This window comes from Enhydra lutris, unplaced genomic scaffold, assembly GCF_002288905.1.
Source record: "Enhydra lutris kenyoni isolate GAN:26980312 unplaced genomic scaffold, ASM228890v2 scaffoldscaffold28, whole genome shotgun sequence".
Classification (NCBI taxonomy): Eukaryota; Metazoa; Chordata; class Mammalia; order Carnivora; family Mustelidae; genus Enhydra; species Enhydra lutris.
In genome coordinates this window covers 9502200-9527405 of record NW_019154112.1, presented here as the reverse complement: position 1 = coordinate 9527405, position 25206 = coordinate 9502200, and the positions used below count along the sequence as shown (strand labels likewise).

Below are 25206 nucleotides of genomic sequence, written 5' to 3'. Positions count from 1 at the left end.
TTTCTTTACCATTCAGAATTATTCTAGCTGATTTAAGAATTAAAGTGACATGAACCAGAATAACATGGGGGGAAAAAAAAAAGAACAAGATTTAATTACATGTGCATGGAGGCCCAATAAAGAAATTGAGACCTAAAGAAATGACCAATGCAGGCGTTTTTATGCCTTTTAAATAATTTTTTCCCCGAGATGAAATGCTTTTATTTTTGGATCAACCAACTATATAAAAATTCTTTAATATACAACTCTGATCACAACAGCATCTGTATAGCAATGAAGGGATGGGGTGTGGAGCATATCAGGAGTGGGGTGAGAGAAGGTTTCAGGGGTCCCTACTGCTTCCTATACCTGCACTAACTCTGTGACCTGTGGCCTCTGAGAGCTTATCTTAACAGAGGGCAGATCAAAGCAGTCAGAGGCAGAGAGGCCCTGAAGCTGACACTGAGACAGACTGAGCACAGCAGGCCCCTCCACGATGCCATCTTCCCACTGTGGTGTGGCCTCCAGGGAAAACCAGATCCAATTAGGAGGTAATAGGAAAGTGACTATGAGGAGAGTCAATAATGAATAAAATAAATATTTCTTCTTCTTAGTTTTCTAAGAAGAAGATTAAAAAGAAACATGTCTAATTATAAAAATAGAGATCAGTGAAGATTTACTCCTTATCTTATAGTAATATTAATAATCATCTTCTTTTACTGTATTCAGTTTCACACTGATAAATGGTAGACTAGTGAAATGGATTTAGATTTTGGATAGCCTGCTTCGAGTAGGCTGACTTTCGTCTTTAAGAAGGTAAAAAAAGAAGGTAATTTTCATAATCATATAATGAGTTGGTCAGTTTGTTGCAGAAATGCAGCCAAAAGTTGTAAATGCCTCCTTACTATAAATCACTCATTTTAAAGAAGGTTTTATGTGAGTTGCATGAGTTTTAAAGACCAGAGAGATAAATTCTTATTCTGATAAATTGTCAATATTGACTAAATTTAAGCTGACTTCAGAAAAGGGGGCATATTGATTGTAACAGATGTGGGTTCTAGCAAACATGTTTTCAGTTGTATAACATCTGTCAGATATTTTAGACTTATTAATAGCTTTTGAACTTTTTTGTGGTAACAAGAAGCTGTTAACTTTGCAATATTTTGCTTTTTGTTTTGTTTATTTGTTTGTTTTTCTCTCTCTACAGAATGCTTAGCCCTTGAAGCTTAGTCCTAACTTCTGAGTAGGTCCAAATTGGAACAATTGTTTTATTCACTTTGAAGTTTTACTTTTATTTCAAGATTTTGTTTTCTAATAGTTTACTTAGATTACATAAAGTTTGTTATTTTTTTCTAGATTTTCCTTCTTCGTCAATGTCTTCGAAATTGTTTAAGGGACTCATCAGGAAAGAGATATTAGCATATCTGTGTATAGTATTTCTCTTGCCTGTTGATATTAAAGTCTTTTCAAAAATATGATTCATTAGACTCCTGATAGCTCATGAAGGTGCTTTACGAGATGAATTTCTTTGCCCTCTGTATGTAATCGTAAAGCTTATTTTCTCAGGGTATGGTTTCTTGATTTCCTAAGCATCTGACTTAAATAGGGTTCTTAATGAAAGCATACGGCTGAGGCTGAGGCCCTGCAAGAGAGGATAATTCCGGAAGCTAAAGGTAAAACACCAAGCTAATATACCAGTGTCCCAGTCACCCCTTCATCCAGTCACCATTTGTAATTTGGAGAGTGATGATAGGCCCATTAGAGAAATAAAGGAAGCAATGGACTCTCAGAAAAATACTTACTGTTCACAAAATTTTACATACAATTTTAAACAGTATATGAATCCCCAACTCTAATTATGAGTCATGTAAAAGGACTCACATAATCATGTAAAAGGACTCACGTAACTCAGGTTATAAAGTTTGCCTTAAAGGTCACAAAAACAAAACAAAAGGACTTGGCATTCCATGATAGAAAAAGTCTTGCCCTATATGAAGGTAAGCCATTTCTCAGTGGTTAGTGAGTAAACCCAAGACTCACTTCAAAATGCTCTTGCTTCAAAACTTCATTTGAGATTTTCATGAGATTTTTATTCCACATCATAGTTTAAAAAATCCACCCCAAGCCAAAGGGTATATAAAAAAAAAAAAATCCACCCCAAGCCAAAGCGTATATAAATGATAAGACACATTGATATAAGCAAAGAGACTAGAAATGACAGAAAATTCAAATGCGACATATAGTGCTTTCATTTAGATGAATGGGGAACTGTACATCATAGGGACCCACATTATTTCATCTGTACCCGAAGGGCCAGCTAGGGCTATTTCTGTTCAGAATGGCTTAACAGACACTAGGGTCTTTTTCTGACATTAGGCTTCCTTGAAAAATATGTTGTGACTCCCTGACATCAGAGGCTAGTCTTGTTCCAGCAACCATTTACTTATAGAGATCTCTGTAAGGTTTGTTTTAGTGTATGAAAGTATGAAATGTTGCTGTAGTTGGAGCTATTCAGTGTGGACATGAGGGTGCTGAAAAAAATGGGCACAGAAGAAGAGCCCCCAAAATATCTAGACCCTTTAGAGTACTGGTGATAAACCTATGGCTTATAATGAGGAGAAAGATCTGTTTTTGGACTTTTTGCTTGAAATTGTCCCTTTTGAATTTGCTATACAGAGTCTTTGAACATACCATCCTTAGTCTCCACATCTGCCATGGCTAGCTTATAAGGCTAAATTGAAATGGGTGCAGTTTTCATGCCTGTGAACTAAGGGCACATCTAGATGTTTGATCTAAAGTATGATGCAATGTTAATTACATTGAACAAAGACCATAGTAGGCCCAAAGATCTGGAGTGTGTGTGTGTATGTGTGTAATTTTTTGTCATCAAAACTATTAGTATATCACTTTGGAAAACAAATGGAACTATAGAAATTATTGGTAATAAGTGCAGTTATAAAGGCTAGCAAGTTGTCTTTCATTATTTTTATCCCTTTCAACAGTAAAAAATGCAAAACAGCCAGGCTAGAGTCATAAAGTTTCTCATTTGAAAAATAAGTATTTAGTCATTAAAATACATTTGCAAAAATTATCTTAATCTAGTTTCTTTGAAAGTGTATTTCAAACATGATAAGTGTTTTATACCTAAAAGTAAAAGCTACTCACAGTCTTACCATATAGAAGAAAATGAGGTTGAGTTTAGGAGATGCCTACAATGGACTCTTTCATTTTTAAATTGAGATAAGCCTTTAATTTGAGTTAAAGTATATATAAAATAAATATGTCCTTAAGCCATCAAAAAGAATGAAGTCTTGCCATTTGCAACAATATGGATGGAACTAGAAGGTATTATGCTCAGTGAAGTAACTCAGTCAGAGAAAGACAAATATCATATGATCTCACTTATACTTGGAATTTAAGAAACAAAACAGATGAATAGAGGGGAAGGGAAGGAAAAATAAAACAAAAGAAAAACAGAGAGGGAGGCAAACCATAAGAGACTTAAATTAACCCTTAGGAAACAAACTGAGGGTTGCTGGAGGGGAGATGGGTTGAGGGGATAGGATAATTGGGTGATGGACATTAAGGAGGGCACTGGATATAATGAGAACTTGGTGTTATATGCAATGATGAATCAGTAAATTCTACCCCTAAAACTATTAACACACTGTATGTTAACTAAATTAAATTTAAATTAAAAATTTTAAAAATAAAACAAAATAAATATCTTTTTATTTTGGGAAAGATTAAAGTAAATTATTTTTTTCTTTTTTTTCAGATTTTATTTATTTGACAGACAGAGATCACAAGTAGGCAGAGAGGCAGGCAGAGAGAGTGGGGAGGAAGCAGGCTCCCCACGGAGCAGAGAGCCCCATGTGGGGCTCGATCCCAGAACCCTGGGATCATGACCTGAGCGAAGGCGGAGGCTTTAACCCACTGAGCCACCCAGGCGCCCCAAATTATTTTTTTCTTAATATTGGAACTATTATAATCGCACTAATAATTTTATATTTCTCATGGGTTTCATCCATTTTCCCAGCTCATTCTTGCTGTGATCAGTAAGACACTCTAACTGAAATTTGTGTTGATATATATCGAAATCAGGTGCAGTGTAATCTTATGTTGTTAAAATCATCAGAATTTTTCAACCAGTCTTAAATGTGCTCGTATTTATTATGAGAAATTACTTAAAGATATTTACCATCTTTGTGAGTGAAATCACTATATTTTAATCAGGAAAGGTTTGTTATACATTTATAAGATTTGCATTAGAGAACACATGTGAAAAATCATTATTCTTAACTTTGTTGAAATAGCAATTTAATTTTTTTTCATACAATGAATTTTGGAACACTGAAAAAAATAAATTAAATAAAAAAAATAAAATACATCAACATTTAAAAAAAAGAGTTCAGAGAATAATTGACAGATTTAATGTCACTGGAAATTTTAAATATCATTGAAAACAATATTGTTTCAATTTTTTTCACCAAACAGTTGTTAATCTCACAATTTAATTCAGTTATATTACCAATCTCCTAGAAAAGAGTTTTGTTTGCTTTGCTCTTACTTTAAAAAGGAATTAATTTTGATTGAGAATATTTAGAAGATATTTCAGCCACTCTGTGTGTAGGTTATTTTGCAAAGAACAAATAACTCTATATTTCCCTTTTTTTTTGTACTGCATTTACAAAATGTGAAGAAATAGGAATGTTCAAAGGGAGAAAATAAGAATTACTATTTATCATTCATTGAATCCTTACTTTAATACTCATAAATCTAAAGCAATATTGGATGAACAGTTACTGCATGTCTTTTTCGTTGCTTTTTTGAGTAATGATTTAATTTTGGAATGGTGAAAACTCAGCTTCAAGTCCCTACTTCTCGATAGCTGAGTTTTCTGATACTGCCAAATATTTGCCAGCCAGCTGGTGGTTATTGATGCTATTTGTTTATGTTATTTTAATTAAAATCTTTTTCATCAGTATTATATATTGTGCTTTCATTTTTAGTTTTAAATAAACCAGGAATGCTGAGAAGGAGATTTCATTCAGTTATCTTAAAAGTTCATATGCCACAAAGTAATTTTTTTTGGTTGTTCCCTAATGGGTATTGTTTTAGCATCAGTTATTATGTTGCCCATTAGTACTGCTATGTCCATAGTGCTACTCAAGTATCACAGTATTGAGGGCATTTATACCCTTAACTAATTTGTTTGATTTAAGTTTTGTTTGTTTGTTTTTTAATTTCCTTGTCCCCTTCCTTGTGAATTCTTACTGCTGTCAATGTGCTTTCCTTACCAACAAAATGCATCTTCAGTAGTCCTGTGGGGTTGAGTAATAGAAAAACTCAGGATTTTGACTGTAAAATTAGGGAAGATCTAGTGGGATTTTGGAAGAATAAAGTCTAGGAGCTCAGATTTGTGGTGTTATTTATTTATTGCTAAATTAGAAGCCTTTTTTTCACTTGCTTTTCATTCTCTGGCGAGATTTCCAAATGGATGGTTTGCTGAGATAATTTGTTCTTTTCTGAATTCTGCTGTTTAATCTATGGATAAGTGAACACCTGTACATTAATTGCATTTTAGTTGTTTCTTATTGCATCAAAGGTATTTTGAGATTGATGGATGGAAAATGCCATATTTTAATGAAAACAGAAGTTATAATAAATATTTTAAAACATGCTTTGTGCATATTCTTTTAATTTTATTTTGATTTCTGCTTTAAAGTCTACCTTAATATCAAAAGTGACTTAAGGTCATATGAAATAAGTTAAAATGTTTAGAAAAGATTGGCAAGGAAAAATAAAGGAAGAAAATTAGGCTGCAGATTTAACCATGAACATTCTAACACACGTGCTTTGAGAAAAGTACCATTAGTCATAAAACTTCAGCTTCCATAACATGAAAATAAACCAGTTAAATACACACTAATTTTTCCTGACACTGACACCAGAGAGAAATTTCTTTTGAATAGTTTCACAGAGAAGATAATCATCATCAGAGCGTGATCCATATGAATAACGCCATTACCATGATCCATAGAGTCAAGAACAATATATGAAAGGAACTGTGGAGGCAGGGAGAGGAAAGGGACTATCTGGAAATGTCATGTAGACCAGGTGCATGGTTGTGTGATACTCTGGATTAATTCAGAGTTAGATTTTTGAAGATCTAAGTTGACTACTGCATATCCCTCACAAAGACCTCTGTAAATACTATTGCTTTAAGATAAAGCATTTCAAAAAACATTGAGAAATGTTGTATTCCAGAATATATTCTCTCTGAATTGCACTTGGGTGTAGTTCAGTGCCGCTAGGTAATGGTGGAATCATGGATTTAAACAACCAGGCACACTGGCCATGAGATTGCCTTACATTCCTGAGTAGAAGACCAAGAGCACTTCTTCTCCCAAGAGCACCGATGACCCAGCCAAGAAACCCTATTGGGCCCTTTAAGTCTAGGCCAGTGAGATTTATGATTTTTTTTTTTAATAACAGTTTTTGTTATGAAAATGTTATCTAAGATGAAGCTATTTTAAAATTATTATATTGGAAACAGAATTTTAGACTCATTTATCCAGCCCTTAAATATTTAGGAACTCTGGAAGAGAAGTCCTTTCTTGAGTCAGTAAGTTAATCTTTGACCAACCTTAATGTGGTTTGCTTTATAAAAATAAGTGTATATGTGATCGAAACACATTGTGAGTATTGGTCCTTCCTTTTGTGCTTTCTCTTGTCTGATATATCTTCTATGACAGAGATTTAGATAGTGACCTTGCAATATTTTGCAACCTGGTTTGCTGTGGCTATCATTTGAGAGTTTATGAATATGGATACTTCACATTTTTCTCTAGGACAATGTTGAGGCATAAAATGTTCTCAGAATTTCCCACTGCGAGCACAGGAATTTCCAAATTAAAAAAAAAAAAAGTCCTTCAATACATAACTGTAAATTGTTTGAATTAAATAAAATAAAACAAGCAAAACCAAAACAAAACAAAAGAGGGGAAAAACCCAATATTTACAGTAACTTTTCTTTGATAGAGCTCTGGTTTTAAAACATCTATTTATATTACCAAAAATGTTTGCTAGAGTATATTTATTTCCTGCTATTTTTTATAACTTTACTACATATTTTTAAATGTTAAACACTATCAGTCCCTCATAAGTACTTCCATTTTGTTCCGTGTGCCCTTGGAATTCATCTTCAGCATCATCTATTGTTCTTGTTATTTATATCCCTAAAACCATGATAATGTATCAGTCTCTGTATTTTTTCATTTCCATGTCTTTGGGATGTAGAGAAAGGAAGAACTTGATTTGACATTCAGAATTATTATTGCAGATTAATATTGTTTTGCTAGTGTTGCCGAGGTGTGAGGTCTGGATAAGGACTAACATTTTCCTTTATCAAAGATATTTACAGCTAGAATGCTTTCTTGTAATGTCTCTGCTGTGAACTTGCCCAGCACTACCATTTCTTAAGCCTGTGGTTAACATCCAGTCCCCAAACAATGAAAACATATAAACCCCGATTTTTTCCACAGGGTTTCCTGGCTGGTTATTCCGAGGCTTTGCACATGACAACCTGTTCTCCCACGTGAATGGAATACTCAGTCTCAATGTGGAAGCCTGGTCAGTTGGAAAGTTGCAGTAAAATATTTCCCTCCTGTGTGCAGCACTTCCAAAATTATTTATGTAGAATCATTGTGTTAGAAAAAAGAAAAAAGTTTCCCTAAATTTGTTAATTTTGTGCTTTGTTATTCAGGGTACTTTACTCTTGCATATTTAGCTTCTGGGAAAGAAATTTCTCAGTCATTAGGCCTCAAACCATATTTACACATGAAAGTTATTCCTCTCTAAGCTATTATGTGTAGACATCTTTTTGCCCTGTCATCAATGATCTTAGACTTTTCTTTAGATATATTTTTATTGTTATTTAATATAGATAATAAATACAACTTGGTCTAGATTTCCTTAAGACCATGAACATCCTTATTTATTCTAAGACCCAAAGGTGTGTGTGCGAGTATGCATGTGTGGTTTTTTGTTTTTGTTCAGAACTTTCAGGAATTTTAATTAATCTTCTTCTGAGGCCTGCAGCATGAAGTCAGTGCAGAGTTAAAGAATAAGGATGTAATTACTCATCATGGTGTTTTGGAAGTGTTTCTGAATTCTGAAGCTTCGTATAGTCTCAAAAATCTAAGTTTATATACCTTTCAAAACTAGGAAAAATTAAGCTGATGACCAATGTTAACGATCTCAAATCGCTTTTTACTTCTCAATATTTAGCTTACTTAAAGTAAATCCATAAATTTTTCTGTGCTTTTCCAAAACCCCATAATTTAGGGTGACTCTAATACAAATTTAAACTTATAGTTGTTTTCTTAAGACCATCAATAATCTTGTTATTATTTAGATGATTTGGCTAGGAATGTAAACTGAAAGAAAGGAATCTTAGGAAGTTAGGATGCTTATAACCTATTAAGATATAAATATTAAAATGTATTCCATAGTTGATGCCTATACCAAATAATTTTTAAGGTATACCACAAGCTGGTTTCAAGGAAACATTTTCAAGGATTTCTTGAGTCATCAGGAAAAAAGATGAAGGGATATAAGAGCCTACTGGTTTCATGATACAGAGTAATTCAGTCACAGATATTTTGCTGATAGATGTGTTTTATTCTCCCACATTAAAACATGATCCTATAAAGAAGAAATGACAAAATACCTATTTTTACATTGGGGATACATTGTGCATTCTGATCAAATTATTTCACAGTCCAGATATTTTTAGTTGGGGTTAACCTAGATACTAATGTATAGATCATCTGACTATACTATAAAAACAATCATTTTCTCATTACCTTAGGCTCCCCTTGGCTTTATGGAAATTAACAGGAAGATGTATGTTACTTTTTCTATATGTGATGGCCCTTTTCCTCATCCTTTAGCAATTGGGATTAAAGAAATACTCATTCATTCTGAACACTTGAGCATGGTTTTATACCAGGCCAATTAATAATTTCTGTAGACAAAGTGCCTTTAACATTTTTCTAAGCCCATTTCAGAGCATACTTTGCAGAGATTACTGATACTATGTATATTTTAGTTATGATAGCTAATTAACGACTAATGTGATCTCTAACACCTATGATTTCATATTTTTTATAAAGATTTTATTTATTTATTTCTTTATTTATTTGACAGAGAGAGAGATCACAGGTAGGCAGAGAGGCAGGTAGAGAGAGAGAGAGAAACAGGCTCCCCACTGAGCAAGAGTCCAATGTGGAGCTCGATCCCAGGACCCTGTGATGATGACCTGAGCGGAAGGCAGAGGCTTAACCCACTGAGCCACCCAGGTGCCCCTATGATTTCATATTCTTAATATCAGTTGTGTAGTTATAAAATAAAATCTGTTTCTGAAGTCCTTTATAATTTAAAAAGCTGGCATATCTCATTTAATCCTCATGAAACTTTTGCAAGAAAGTGGCATTAACCCCCTTTTATAGAGGAGGACAAGGTTTATAGAGATTTATAAGAACATGGCAGAGTTAGGGATAGAGTCACAAATCTCTAATGTCAAGTAAAATGCTCTTTTTATACAAAAGCTGGCTTTTATTTTTTATAGGAAAAACATAATTATTAGTTTCAGATATAATATAAAGTTATTAATAGGGGAATTAAAATAGAGTGAGGTTCTCTGATTACTCAAATTTTCAAATAAGTAAACTGTGGGAGCAATTCCTTAATTTTTACCTGGCATTAGAACTGACGGAGGTGCTTATCAGAATTATTATTGGAAATACTTTTCACTATATATATTTACACTGTAATGACAACTTGCATTTCCGTGGCACTCTACAGTTTGTTAAGCATTTCATGTGCTTTATCTCAGACTACTCTTGCAAGAGCAAGGGAATACTGTGGGAGTTTCCTGTGACATTGAGGGATTATCTGAACGCCTGAGCTCAGAGGTCAGTCAGGTTGATTTTGATTCCACATCATTGCTTTGTAGAATTGTGTGGTCGTAGGGTTGGTGTTCCATCAGCACTCACATTCACCAAAAAGGACATATAATAGCCAGAAAAGAACTAGCTCTACCAAATATGTTCATGAAATTATAGATCAGCTACCAAGCCTCTGTTCCCGTGCCCTAACAGTATTAAACAGAGATGGCATCACAGGCCCTTACATCTTTCTTTGGAGGTAGTTCAGCTCTGGAGGTTCTATTGAGTATCAGCAATTTCTGAATACAAATGTCCTTGGCACCTCATTAACTTAATAAATCATAGTGGATGCATTTCCTTGAACCATCAAACTTATATACCCCGAGAGAGAGTGTGTTGGTGGTTCTCTCGTAGAAGCAGAGCACATTGCTAACAAAGGGGAATTTTGAAAGTCAAATTTCTAACAAGCATTTAGAGAACAGCCCCTCAAGTGAATCCCTATGGGCTGAATATATTGTAATTCTTCCATCAAGTGGCACCTTGTGTTTGTGTGTATCCTTGATCAAAACCAGAATTTGGAATTTATAACACTTAAAACTTTTGAAGGGGTTCTTGCTGAAGACTATGGGTTTGGAGATGTCTCTAACCATGCCTCAAGGGACACCAATTCCTTAATTATGCAGCATATGCTGTCAACTTATGGAATGAACATTAGTGTATATATTGAATGAAATCACCAAGAAGTGTTTGAGGGACAATGTTTTTCCTATTCTAGGGACTTAGATAGTAATTCAGTAGTGAATGATAATTTATTGATTTTGCATACATAGTATGTATACATAGTATATAAATACATAGTATTTATAGTTATTTATGGACTTTAATATTTCATTGATTATATGATTCATGATTAAATTTAGCAAGTATAGCTTCCCATTTTATTTTAATGCCTGGATTCTAAGACCTGTCAAATAATATTTGTTTCTTATCCCTGACTGCTAATTTAACTTAAATAAAATCAGGCTTTCTGGGACTTTGCTGTACTGTATAGCAAATTATGGCTTATTTCAAAGTTAGCGCCACTATAATTTTTAATTTAGGGGTGGGAGCAGACACACTTGACCTTTGTAGGCATGGGACTATCTGAAATAAACTTCTAAAATAAGAGGAAGTTATTTCAAAATGGTATTTTTATCATATTAATCAGAAGTTAAGACTTCTTTTCTCAGTTCTTAGACTTTGGATTTTAATTCTTATCTATGAAAAGAAAGCCCTTGTAAAATATTAAAATGAGTTAAAATGTATAAAGTTTTTAATCACATTTTAACCAAAGCAATACTTACTAACTCATGTGTGTTGACTATGGTGCTCAGTGTAAAAAACACCCTACCTTGTCTCAAATTAAAAACTTCTTAGAACTTGAATTGGTTTTTTGTGTGCGCACTGCATGTGTACTCAACATGAATGTCTTTTCAACAAACATATTTTTACTGAGTATTTTGTTTGTGTGCTATGCTATAATCAAATATATGAGGATTTATTTAATTTTGCTTAGTCCCAACATACATCCTACTATAGAGGATAAACAGAAATAAAAGAGGGAAACAGTTTAAGAGGTATAGAAAACCTCTGGTAAAGATGATTCTACTGATTTTTGGTCTATGAATTTTATAATTTCTTTGAATACCAACAATCTGTACTATATAGGAAGAATAGTTTTCTTTGAGATGACAAGTAGCACACTTATGGATATGTATTTGGAATTGCGCACAGTTACTCTGAGTCAATCTTGGAATCCATTTCAGTCCCATCTATTATCACCACTCATTATAATGAGGTTAAAAATCTGCTGGAAATTTCTTCTGCAAATGGAAAAGAAGTTCAAATTGTCTAATACATAAATGCTTTGGTGTGGATAACCTTTCCTTTACTACCTACACATTAGATACCCATTCCACTTGGTCAAGTGTAATTATCATGTAAATTGTTAGATATTTATTGTGTGAAATCAGAATTATGGTTTTCTCTTTATGGTTTTAACATACTCACACACAGTCACGCGTATGTATGATTTAGAAAGCATTTTTGTTCCAGTGACTTCGGTCTTATTGGAATCCATTGTGCTTTGACATTAAATATCACAGGATACACGGGCGCCTGGGTGGCTCAGTGGGTTAAGCCGCTGCCTTCGGCTCAGGTCGTGATCTCGGGGTCCTGGGATCGAGTCCCACATCGGGCTCTCTGCTCGGCAGGAAGCCTGCTTCCCTCTCTTTCTCTGCCTGCCTCTCCGTCTACTTGTGATCTCTCTCTGTCAAATAAATAAATAACATCTTTAAAAAAAATATATCACAGGATACAAAATTTTAAATCATAGAGGTGCATGTTTATACATTGTTACATTCTCTAGTCACCATGACCTGCGTTAGGAAAACTAGTTCTCTTTACAGAAGGCCCAGGGGTCCTTTAGCTGACTTTTATTCGTTCAGTGAATGTTGTGTGCTTGTTCATTAAGTTTAATTAACTACTTTTTCATAAGGGATAGGATAAATGTCTATTTTTAAAGTCTTAACAAAAAATAATACTCAAAATTATAATACTTCATTGAACTTTGGCTGTTTATGAACTTGAGCTGTTTCAGTAGACTCAGACATCTGATATATTCCCTGGATCTAAGTTAATGGTAATAGTAAATTTGTTCCTTTGTAGTTATATTGAATATTAGAACCAAAATGGTTTTGTATTAAGTCCATAAGAAAATACCCTGAATTTATCATTTTGTAGCTATGCTACTTGGAAATCAATCCCTTTAATCACCTATTAGAAAAAAATCAAGGAAAATGATTTATATTAATGAAATACTAGATTCTGAATATTTTAGAAGAAAGTTTTGTCGAGTGTTGCTTAGTCCATTAGTAATAGAGAAATGTGAATTAAAAAGATAAATTACAGGGCTTTAAAAGTCAATATCTTTAAAATTTAGTGATTACATGGAAAGAAGAAAAATAAGTTTAAAAATACATAATTAGATTTTAGAATTTATTTTTCATAAGTCTTTAAGCAAAAATACTAGATTTTAATGGATGATAATGAAATTTGTGGTAAGAAAACTATTAGGAACTGTTCAGAATGTGAAGGAAGTGTAATTGTATACTAAAATATGTACAGATATTATTGTATTTTTAAAATATTGAATCCCCTCTTAATTTACATTTAAGTAGCAATTTTTAGTAGATATCAACAATACTATGCATGAACAAAATTATCCCATCTTAAACCATTTAAATTAGACTCTCCATTTGAGATCATTATGATACAAAGCTTATAGATGGTAGGATACCATTGCTTGAAAGCATTGTTTTTATAATAAAGTGTGCTTGGTATCATCACCAAAATGTACCAGAAACATCAGCTTTTGGTTCTTTGTATATAAGGAGCACTTTTTGCACAGAGGATATTCGTCAGATATGTATAACCAGATTTATTTAGGACAAGGGGAGTGAAACACAGGTTTGAACCCCACCATACAAGGAATTGGTACATGAACCAGAGAATGATCCCAATAAGAAGTACCATTTTTAAGAGCTATGTTATTGAAGAATACAAAAAACTTCCCTTGAAATCTTTAAAATGGGATGGATTTTGTCATTTTTTTTAATCTCAAAGACTTATCAGAGCAGTTCAGCTATCAACTTAATGACTAATTTTCTTCTTTAAAGTCCCACAAATCCCAGATTCTATTAATCTGTTACAGTATTTCAGAATGATTCAGCATTTAAAAAGTCATAAGACTTTCTTACTCCTACATATATGAAATTTTAGGGAAAAAGCTTTATGAATTGTTTTAATCTTTTGAATGAAATTTGTAGTTACTACTTAAAAGTACTTACAGTTTTATTTTATGATACATAGTTTTTCTTTCAAAAGGAACAGTGTCATAATACTAAGGACAAAGCAACTTTAAAAATAAATATGTAGGCAGGGGATGGGCAAAATGGGTGAAGTGGAGTGGGAGATACAGGATTCCAGTTATGGAATGAATAAGTCATGGGAATAAGAGGTACAGCATAGGGATTATAATCAATAATATAATAGTGTTGTATGGTAACTGATGGTAGCTACACTAGTGTGAGCCTAGCACAATGTATAGAGAAGTTGAATCACTATGTTATATGTGTAAACCTAATGTTAACATTGCCTGTCAGCTATATTCGAAGAAAAAAAAATTAATTAAAAAATGAAATTTTACAAACAGTAAAAATAAAAGGGGGGAAAAAGCCTGGTTCTTTTACTACTTTCCTTATGTTCCATTAAGTGAGATGGTCCAGGAGAAGAGTAGAAATATATAATATTCATCATCAAGCCATACATTTTAAAGTATGTGATTTTGAAAGAGGTAGAGACTCTGTCTGAAACAGAAACAGAAACAGAATATAGTTTCTGCTAATGCAGTTTCTAATATTCATCCCTTTCCAGAATATACTTTCATGTCCATGACATATTTGAAGAACATTTTAGTATTTATTGCACTATATATAACAATCTCCTTCAGCTTTTCTAAGATATTACCTAAAAGGAAAAGAAAAGCAACTACTAAGAAACTTAGGTGCATGGATTTTTTTATGCCTGTAGATTTTAAACATTTTTTAAACATTAAACATTTTTACGTTTCCTATCATATTTCTTTTATAGTGCCTGTATCGGCCATGCCTTTCATCTATATATAATACTTTGCTTATAACCTTCACAGATACCACCCAAATGCATTTTTTCCAACACTCAGCTAGATAGCTCACTTAGTGGGCATGCCTGACTCACTTTCTTAGTATTTTTCTCTTTAAAGATCCATCAGGAGAAAAATTTTCATTGATCTATTTAGTATTTAAAATGTAAAAGATCATTTATTCTCACGTTGACCCATGCCGGCCTTTTTCCTATGCAAATACTAAACGCAAAGCACTGTGGCTTTCCATTAATTTTTTTCTTTTTTTCCTCAGGTGCTTTCTGTAGTATTTTATTTATAAGCCACAAAAATCAAAATTAATGGTTCATAAATTCATGCTTATGAAATTAGGATTTTTAAAGTTTTTAAGGTCTTTTTTATGGCTTTATAAAATTGAATTTTTTGTTTGTTGTATGGTACTATTGCTAAAAGTTATTAATGGTACTTAATTTATTCAACACTGTGCTAAAAATGTATGCCCTATTGTCAGCTGTTAAGGGCAGATAGAGACCAGAGACTGATTTTGAAAGGATATGATACAGAATAGAAGAAAGAGAGATGCTAAGTTTTAATACTTGTTTCAGTTCAGTGAATACATTTTTTGCCAGTATCACTAGATGGCAGGCTGTGCCTTGGAATGGTTAGTCGTTTGAGGGAAGGTTGAGTAGGTTAATCCAGCTCTTTCAGCACTTTTTATGTGTGTTTCTAGACTGATTTACGAGAATAAAAAGTAGTACATAGTATTAAGTGCATTTGTAACAAACATTTATTGCAAGGATTCAGGTCACAGCCTTTGCAATGCAAGGGTGTATCATTCTGGGATGTGCACAGTCAAGATTATGATATTTACAACCCTTTACTTTATAGACTGAAGAAGTCATACTTAAAATGATGCATTTTCCACTTTAAATCATTGCACTTTTCGTTTTTTCCTGTGGTGCAGGTGATTTGGATTATTACTGGTTGGATCCTGCCACGTGGCATAGCCGGGAAACATCACCTATTAGTTCGGTAAGCTTTCTGCAAAGCAAAAGTTTGGAGCTTAGGGACAAAATGTGCTGTTCATTGTCCTATGTTCGATGTATGATAGATGGCAATCTTACTCGTTTTTTTTTTTTTAAGATTTTATTTATTTATTTGACAGACAGAGATCACAAGTAGGCAGAGAGAGAGAGAGGAGGAAGCAGGCTCTCCGCTGAGCAGAGAGCCCGATGCGGGGCTCGATCCCAGGACCCTGGGATCACGACCCGAGCTGAAGGCAGAGGCTTTAACCCACTGAGCCACCCAGGCGCCCTCTTACTCGGTTTTAAGAGAGAAAATGTTCATTTCATTTAAGGCAGTGCAGTTTAGAAGAGAAATAGAAAACAATTATTAAATGATGAGTATATATAAATGAGATATTATTTGGTTAAAGGTATCAACATTAACAACTCAAAATACAGATTCAGTTTTCTTTCTATAGCAGATAGATTTTAAATTTCAATTTATTTCAGAGCAATCTTCGAGAGATTTACTAAGTTGCTGACAACTTTTTGAACTATTTAGTTTAAGAGTCTACCACAAATAAAATGTAGCTGTCAATGCAAATTTTTGTAAGCCTAGGATAGAACCCACCAGAATAAAGAATTCCCTCGAGAGTACCTTTAACTGAGGAAATCACATCATGCTACAACCAATGATTATGTGTTTATAGGAAAGAAAACAACTTATCTTTTTTTTTAACTCTGTTTATGTTTTAATAGCATCCTGTAACGTGGCAACCATCTAAAGAGGGGGACAGATTAATTGGACGTGTTATTCTTAACAAGAGAACAACCATGCCCAAAGAATCAGGTGCATTACTGGGTCTGAAGGTAAGTATGCTGGTTTGAAGTGTTTCTTAAAGCTGGAGCACAGTGTGGGCTGTGTTCAACAAAGTTTCTGACAATGATTCCTCTCTTCTCTAGAATACAGTCCTCCTAGTGAATATATTTGTTTATATATTGATATCTTATGATAGATTTAGTGTTTTTTACCTAGGTTAATATTTTAAAATCATTGTATTAGTATGACATACAGATGTGTTAGGAAACTGCCATAACAAAGAGGAAAATAAAGAATTTTTATCTGAGTATAAAGTTCAAGGACGATTTTTACATTAAAAAGGTTTTAATGGATGGTAGTAAAGTTAGATAATGTGAACTGCATAATTTTATTGTAACTTGACAAGTAACATAAAACATAAAATTAAAGAGATTGTTTCCTAAGTACAATAGAATTTATGGTAATACCAAGAGAGTAAAATGTATCTTTTAAAAATATTAACTGACTTCCAACAGATATAATGAAAAACTAATTAATTACAAAAGATTATGTTTTATTATAGGAAAAAAATACACATACATGTTTTATTTTACTATGTTTGTGTGCATGTGTATCTTAAATCACCTAGTTTTGTTTGCATTCAGAAACTTAGAGAAGCATTCAAAGATGGGCTTTAAAATTATTTACCAAGCTACTGTATTATAATTGTGTGATAGTTTGACCTCTTCAAAACTATTGACTGTTAATCTAACTAAAACCTCTCTTCAGTTAATGCACTTAATAATATCACCTTATTAACTGAGGGTTGCCGGGGGTGGAGGTAGGGAGAGGGTGGTTGGGTTATGGACATTGGGGGAGGTATGTGCTATGGTGAGTGCTGTGAAGTGTGTAAACCTGGCAATTCACAGACCTGTACCCCTGGGGCCAATAATACATTACATGTCAATAAAAAATAAAAAATTATAATATCACCTTATTGGTTATTGCCATTAATTTTTCTTGCTGTGAGATAATTCTGATCACCTCCACTAATGGGCATGTCCTAAAGAATTATGGATTAGCATCAAGCTTTGAGAATATGCCTTTCACTTTTAATTATATATACTTAGCAACTGCATTGGGAGGAATTAAACTTAGAAACTTTCAGATGTATTTAATTTTAGTTACAATGAAAAAGCCACATAAAAGTGTTAAATATTCAGTAATATAACTCAGACTTCATGAGTTAGATTAAAATACATATATATTTCGGATGAAGTCAGTCAGATGGTTGTAGCAGGGATAAACTTAGGCTATTACTCATTGTACTGTAGTAAATTGCTTCCCCAAAGTAGCCTATTCTTGGTTTGAATCCATCATCTTTATGTCTTAGACCTACTAATGTTATACACAAGAGATAACTGATGTAACAATGCAGCATCATGTGCATATGGAACTGTAATTCAAATGGTAGGTATGAATTTTGAAGATAAAGGAAAATGAACCCTAATGTAAACTGTGTCACACAGTAAGTAGGGAAGACCTGGCACTTCTCTTGTAAGAATATACATTACTCATGGTCCCCCTGCATTGTTAGGTCAATATAAGTAATTAGTATATGAACTTTGATAGGACCTATGGTCATCTCAAATATAATGAGAAGTTTTCTTTTTAAAACTACACTGCCACTCCGCGGGGTGCCTGGACAGCTCAGTTGGTTAAATGTCTATTTTTTTTTTAAGATTTTATTTATTTATTTGAGAGAGAGAGAGAGAGAACAAGACCAGGGGGAGGAGCAGAGGGAGCCTGCCGCAGCTTGATCTAGGACCAATCCCAGGACTGATCCCAGGACCCCAGGGTCACAGCTTGAGCCCAAGGCAGCCGCTTAACCATCTGAGCCACCCAGGCACCCCAGATGTCTGACTCTTGATCTCAGCTCAGGTCTTGATCTCAGGATCATGAGTTCAAGCCCTGTGTTGGGGGACTACCTAGAAAAAAACAAAACAGCAACAAAAAAAACAAACCCCCAAACAAACAACAAACAAATATACTGCCACTTGTTTAATCAAAAATATGTTTCATGCTCTATGGTGAGTGCTGTGAAGTCTGTAAACCTGGTGATTCACATACCTGTACCCCTGGGGCTAATAATACACTGTATATTTATAAAATAATTTTAAAAATTATAAAAAAATATGTTTCAGTTTATTAATACACCTACACTCAATCCTAAATACATTGTAAAAGACTGTAGGAGTAATTCCTCAAAGTAATAAACTTATGTTCTGATATGTTTTGGGAACTTATAAGTTTATTATTATCCAGGTTGTTGGAGGAAAAATGACTGACTTAGGACGCCTTGGTGCCTTCATCACCAAAGTAAAGAAGGGTAGCCTTGCAGATGTAGTTGGACACTTAAGAGCAGGTAAAGTTTCTTTTTAACATTTAAACAGTGTGTACTCCTTGCATGAATTGGTGGTTTTCAATTTGGGGTAAGTTACATATGAATAAATTAAATAACTAATTTTAGTGCATGAATAAAGACTTTTGTCCTGGTGTGGGTATTTACTGATTGCAGTAATAGACAATGATACATCAGTAGCAGTTTGGAGAGAGTAAGTTTAGGAATCTTTTTTTTAAAATTTTATTTGTTTAAAAATAGATACAAATGCTGCAGGATTCCTAGTTTTTGTAGATGGCTGCATAATGTTGCCACAAAAATCCAAAACAATTTATTCTTATAGAAAAAATAATATCACTACTTAATTCTTTAGTTTATATCTTAAACTATTAGAATTGCTAAAGGTTTTCACAGTGGTCCCAAAACACTTGTCAATAGTAGTTTTTAGTAAAATACAATCATCATCACATTTCTTACACAGATGATGTAATAAAATATTTGTTAATTTAATTGTGGCATGTATTGTACTCATGCAGGTGTGCTAATTCTTGGTATTTGGAAATTTACCTCCTGTTGCTCTGTAACCTTAACGTGATCTAATAAAATCATTTAATATATTCAGATATACCATATTCAGTAGCAGCATACTTTAAAATCTATTTTTGTTAAATTGTTTATTCTTCATTTTAGTTAAAATCATATTAACATATTTTTTTCTGGTTTACTTCACAGTTTAGTAGAAACCTTTTGGTTGGAGTGTCTGCTTATGCATTTGAAAGACAATTATAGTGAAAACGAAAAAGCTAAACTGTAGAATTGAGGATTAGTAACCCATAGCACATAGAAAGAGAACATTTCTAGGCTGTTTTCAATTTTTATACCTTAAGACTGTAATAACTGAGACTTTTAGAAAAGTGTTTTATAACTGTTAAAGACATTTTTGTTGTAATCAATTACCAGGCTATCAGTTCAAAATCATTTAGGTTTTTTCTTTGTTAGAGACTTCCTATGCAGGTGTTGTATAGGGAGAAAAATCAAATCAGAGAGTTTTATCCGTCTGCAATACATACGGCTTTGAAGATGTATAGAGGTACAGTGCACTGTTGTTTACTATCAGGGACTAGTTATGAAACTAGAAAATAACTCAATCAGCAGTTACTATGTCAATAAACTGAGTCTTTGCTTGTTCAAAGACTGAAAAATCAGCCTTAGAAAGTGAAAATCCCTTTAAAAAAAGTATAAATCCCTTAAATCAATGTGATGCTCTAATTTTACTATAGAAATCTGAATTTGTTGGGGTGCCTGAGTGGCATAGTCATTAAGCGTCTGCCTTTGGCTCAGGTCATGATCCCAGGCTCCTGGGATCAAGCCCCATATTGGGTTCCCGGCTTGGCAGGAAGCCTGCTTCTCCCTCTCCCACTCCCCCTGCTTGTGTTCCCTCTCTAGCTGTGTCTCTGTCAAATAATAAATACAATCTTTAAAAAAAAAAAAAAAAGAAGAAATCTGAATTTGCAAATCAGATTATAAACATAATAGCTTTTGATTTTGTCTTTGTATTTTAATTAAAGATTATGTAAGAGAGTCAGTAAAGGGTTTTTTTCTATGTAAATAACACTTAGTGTGCCTAGAGCCTGAGAAACTTAAATCTAAATGCTAAAGCTCAGCTTAAATAAGTATAAAACATACAAGTGGACTTTTCACTTCAAGCAATTGATGCATTTGAAAAAATTATTTTAATAAATTAAATCATATATTCTGTTTGATATACATTGTCATTTAGGGATGATTTTCCTTCTGTTTGCATATAAGCACCATTGGCCTATGCAATGCTGTGTTTATTAGAGTGACCTTTGTTCCGCATTTGCATTGTTGCTTTAATCTTGCCTTAACTTTCTGTACTGCTTCTTTCCCTTAAATCTATGCACTGTGCCACAATTTGTTTAATCATCAAAAGCACAAAGTTGACGCTGACATGCTCCTTATTAAAGCCTTTCACTGTCTCCCCCTCTTCACCTGCTTAAGTCAAAGCTCTGTAGTTCTGTCCTCTGCTATCCAGCCATTAATCCATTCACCTTACCTTCTGCCATGGCAGTCTGCCTACATGTCGTTGGCAAGCTGCCCGTCTCTGAGACCTGGTCCATGCCTCTTGTCTACCTGGCTGCTTCGCTGCTCTGTGCTCTGCGTGTTGAAGTCCTTTCCACCCTTCAAAGCGCATCGAAAGTTGCCTTAATTCTAAAGTGTTTCCTGATACCTCACCTGGAACAGTAACTAATTACTATCTCCCTACCTCTTACCTTCTACTTCTATTACTCCTATCATTGCATATAGCATTTTAGTAAAGGTAACCATTCCTCTGTTTCTCCCCCACAAAATGTAAGGACAGAGGAAATCTCCTTTTCATCTTTGCATCATCATATTCTACATCTCTGCCTGAAGAGATTATCCACATAAAAATAAATATTGTTTAAAAAAACCCAGCCACCTTCTAGTTTAGGAGGTATTGATTTGTAAATAAACGCATGTATTAAGTTAATATGGTGTTAAAAGTTATGCTTCCAGGTTGCTGTCTATAAAGAGGAGAATTTTATAATTCAGTGCTTTTGCAAAATGTTGACTGCAGCTCATTACCGGGTAGTTACATTAATTTAATGGTTTGTATCCATTTTTAAAAAATTGAGATAGAACATGATAAAATAAGGGATATCAGGGTAAGTACTGTTTCAGAAAATATTTTTTCGTATACACACACACATACATATATATACTCACATGATGTAAACTTTATTTCTTTTCTCGGTCAAACAAATTTAAATGACTGAATATATTTTAAATTTATAATTATATTTTATTTCTTTTTAAAAAATGAAACATATTCATCGCCTATTTAAAAAACCTTGCTGGATAACTTCTCAGGTCAAACAATTAGATGTCATTTAACTGTTGATACTAAGCATACTCTTACAAACCAAAGCAGCGTCATATGCTTAAAAAAAATTTTTTTTTTGATTTTTGAGTAAGCCAGCATTTGGGAAAAAATACTTTAAAATAGTTCTAGCAAAACAAATTTTTTCTACTTCCTTTCGCAGATGGACCTAAAAACAAAGTTTTCATGCTTACAATTAGCTTCGTATGTATAACGGTCATATTGATTCATTAGTTCAACCTATATTTCCTCAGCTACTAAAATGTTACAGGCACTGAGAATAAAAAAATGAGCAGAAACAAAACAAATTAAGACACCTCAAAGTGTCCTTGAGTTTGGGATATTTTGGCAGAGCCTACCATTGTGAATCGACGGGTACTGTGCAGAGAACCATTTAGGATCTAAAACTGCTCTAAATATTCATGAAAATAAATAATTTTTCCCAAATGATCTATGGTGACAAGTCTAATTAAAATATCAACAATAAGTATTAGCTCATGTATTTTAACATCCTATTATTCTCCTTGATTAATCTTAGAATATTTAACCAATTAATGAGTACTATATTTTTTATTATTATAAAATATTTCTTCATTTTATTTTAATGCTCACAATATATAATATGTATAGAATGTGTGTGTTATGAACATCTGGAAGTGGGTTAACTGTCATGCAACAGTTCTACATCTGCTTGCTTTGTAACTTTGCCATAGCTACCTGCGTTGCCCTATGGGTATGAACTCAAATCCTTTCATGCATTTTTATTCTGTTGTGTGTTTGGTAAAGACAATGAAGCATGACTCATAATTGGAAAATTCATGCTAATAAATGTTAATTGCTATTTCAACCAAAAACAAAGCAGGATTTATGCAGAGTTCAATAAGAATCTTTCACATATAGAGCCGCCTGCATTTATTATATGGAGGACATGCTGCTAATTATTATTTTTTAATGTTTCCAAATAGGCTGTGCTAATTCCATCCCATAGCATGAGATTATTTTTTATATTATTTCTGGTATATTTCAAAAGATAAAGGTAGTTTTTGTATTGTACTGTTTCCTGTGACCAGTAATATTCTATGGGGGAAAGAAAAAAGGAAAAAAAAAAAAGAAAGAAAGAAGAAAAGAAAAAAGTGTTTAGAAGAACCATTTAGCTGACATTATATGTCAGTCAATTTGCTTTTGAGAGCAGGGTCTAGACAATTAAACTATTGTATATGTTTTGCATTTCTTTGTTAAAAAAAGAGAAAAGATAAGAAAAAAAGAAACAGAATATATAAGGTAAAAAAATACCCTTTTTTTTAAATTCAAGGGGATGAAGTTCTAGAATGGAATGGTAAACCCCTGCCGGGAGCTACAAATGAAGAAGTTTACAACATTATTTTAGAATCAAAATCAGAACCTCAAGTTGAAATTATTGTTTCAAGGCCTATTGGGTAAGGCTAAAAAAACTTACTTCTTAAGTTTAGTAAATTACATGTATTAGCAGGGTTTTAAAAAGAAGTTTATACATTCATACAGTACATGTTAACATGGATAGTTTTTTCTTCAATTATGGGCATACATTTTAGATTTTTAAAATTTCTTAATTTTTTAAACTTGAATGCTGAATTTTCTTCACTACATTTTAGAAGCTCCACATTTAACACTTGTAATATCAAAAAATATTGATACTTTTTTTTCAGAAATGAACTATAAACTAAAAATATTTTCTTTTAATGACAAAACTGTTTATTTTTAGTAACTCTTACTTAATGAGTAGTATTTCCGTAAAGAGAGTCACTAACAAACTTGTCTTTTTATGGTATTTAAAATAGTAATTGTCTCATATCTACATGAACTTTTTATTATTTTACTAAGAATAGAATATTTTTTCTATATTTTTACCCATGGGTAGTGCCAATTTTTATTTAGAATCAAGCAAGTGTGAAATATTTTAACTTTTTAGTTGGTCATAATAATTGGCATAGTATTTTTTTAAACTTCAATTTTTAGCATAATTATCTACAGCCAATGGGATATTTTTTATATTTGTGCATAAAGTTCCCCACATCATTAGCTTTTCCTGAATAGTCCACAAAGTCCAAATATTCTTTTTGCCAGGCTGTCATTTTTTGGAAGGCATTTAAAATTGTCTCATTATAGTTGGCTTGATGTTTAAATATATTTTTGGAAATAATTCCCTCTTTCCCTTATTCTCTAAAATATTGTAGAGCCATTAGTTCAAGACTTTTTATGTTGAAAAAGTAGTAGCCTTAAATTTTTGTTGTCCTCATGTATATATGTCAATGCAAAACATACAAGAAAATATAGTTATCCTAATTTTCAAAGGACTGAAACTGTATTATCATATATTTCAAAGAATAATATATATAAACTCTAAAATAAAAGCAAGATTATAAACAATTTTAAGTGGTGATTATTAATAGTAAACATTGAAGACATTTGCAAAAGTATTGTACATTTCCATGCAGATTTTTAAAAAATAGCAACACTATATAATTTATTCTAGTTTTACATGACATGTGTTCTAGTGCTCAGGTAAATATGAGGCTGGAAAAGAGGTAAGTAAATTGGAAAATGAATCAAAGTATAAAAATAAATTAAAATCAAGCATTGTACACATTGCCAAATACTTTCAGATATGTAGAGGTTTAAAAGTAATCAGCTAAAATATTGATTCATGATAACTTTAAAAAAACTAACAGACAATTAAAGTGGACTGGAATAACAATTTCATTATTTTTACTTTTGTATGAAAATAATTTAAAAGGTAATAATCTGCATAGCCAAATCCTAAATTGTCGTGGATTATGGAATTCAAAGAAATATGGAATGCAAAGACTGTATTTAAATAAAAATCAAATCTGGTATCAACCTTCCAGTTAATAGAAAAATTATTAGACTCCTAGAAGAACAATTCTAGCTATACTTAATAATTATGTTTAATGTAGTTCTGTGACTAATTTAAAGCAGGAAGCAATATTTATTCATAGTTTAGTGGCATAGTAATTCCATAAATCATTCCAAATATAACTTATGTGCACATTGATCAGCATGGTCTAAGAAACATCAGCCATCTGCTGTATTGACCAGTTTTACCAACCTACGAAATGTAATAGTCTTGGCATTTGTGCTTATAATTGGTATCAGAACTATTCTATTATCTTACTTATGAGTAGAATGAGTAGAACTAATTAAGAAGTCTTGTTTGTAAACATATAAATTTATGCCTAAAAATATTACTGAGGCAATTAACATTAATAAATTTGATTCAAAATCACCTTAAAGTGTTTTTTTACAACTTCTCCATCTTTCTTAAACAGACATATAAAATCCAAAGCTTGTGCCTGGTTTTAGAGTTCCATTCTAATTTCCATAATTGACTTCGAGGCTGGTTTTCAAAGTTGTACTATCTAAAAAATTATTCTTTCTAGATTTTCTTAAA

At 32.8% G+C, this 25206-nt stretch overlaps 1 protein-coding gene across 50 annotated transcripts in view; it reads left to right on the top strand.

Annotated features, from left to right (window-relative positions):
• Positions 1-25206, top strand: part of LOC111152143 (regulating synaptic membrane exocytosis 1) — a 498025-nt gene that overhangs the window by 311669 nt on the left and 161150 nt on the right. For 42 of the 50 annotated variants that reach the window (XM_022510447.1, XM_022510446.1, XM_022510482.1 and 39 more), the window contains 4 exons: positions 15596-15663; positions 16395-16505; positions 18760-18859; positions 23071-23194. In XM_022510447.1, coding sequence (XP_022366155.1) covers positions 15596-15663; positions 16395-16505; positions 18760-18859; positions 23071-23194 — 403 coding nt within the window. Of the gene's footprint in view, positions 1-7583; positions 7615-15595; positions 15664-16394; positions 16506-18759; positions 18860-23070; positions 23195-25206 lie in introns of those variants that run through there. The other 8 variants (XM_022510477.1, XM_022510499.1, XM_022510478.1 and 5 more) reach the window with 1 other exon arrangement.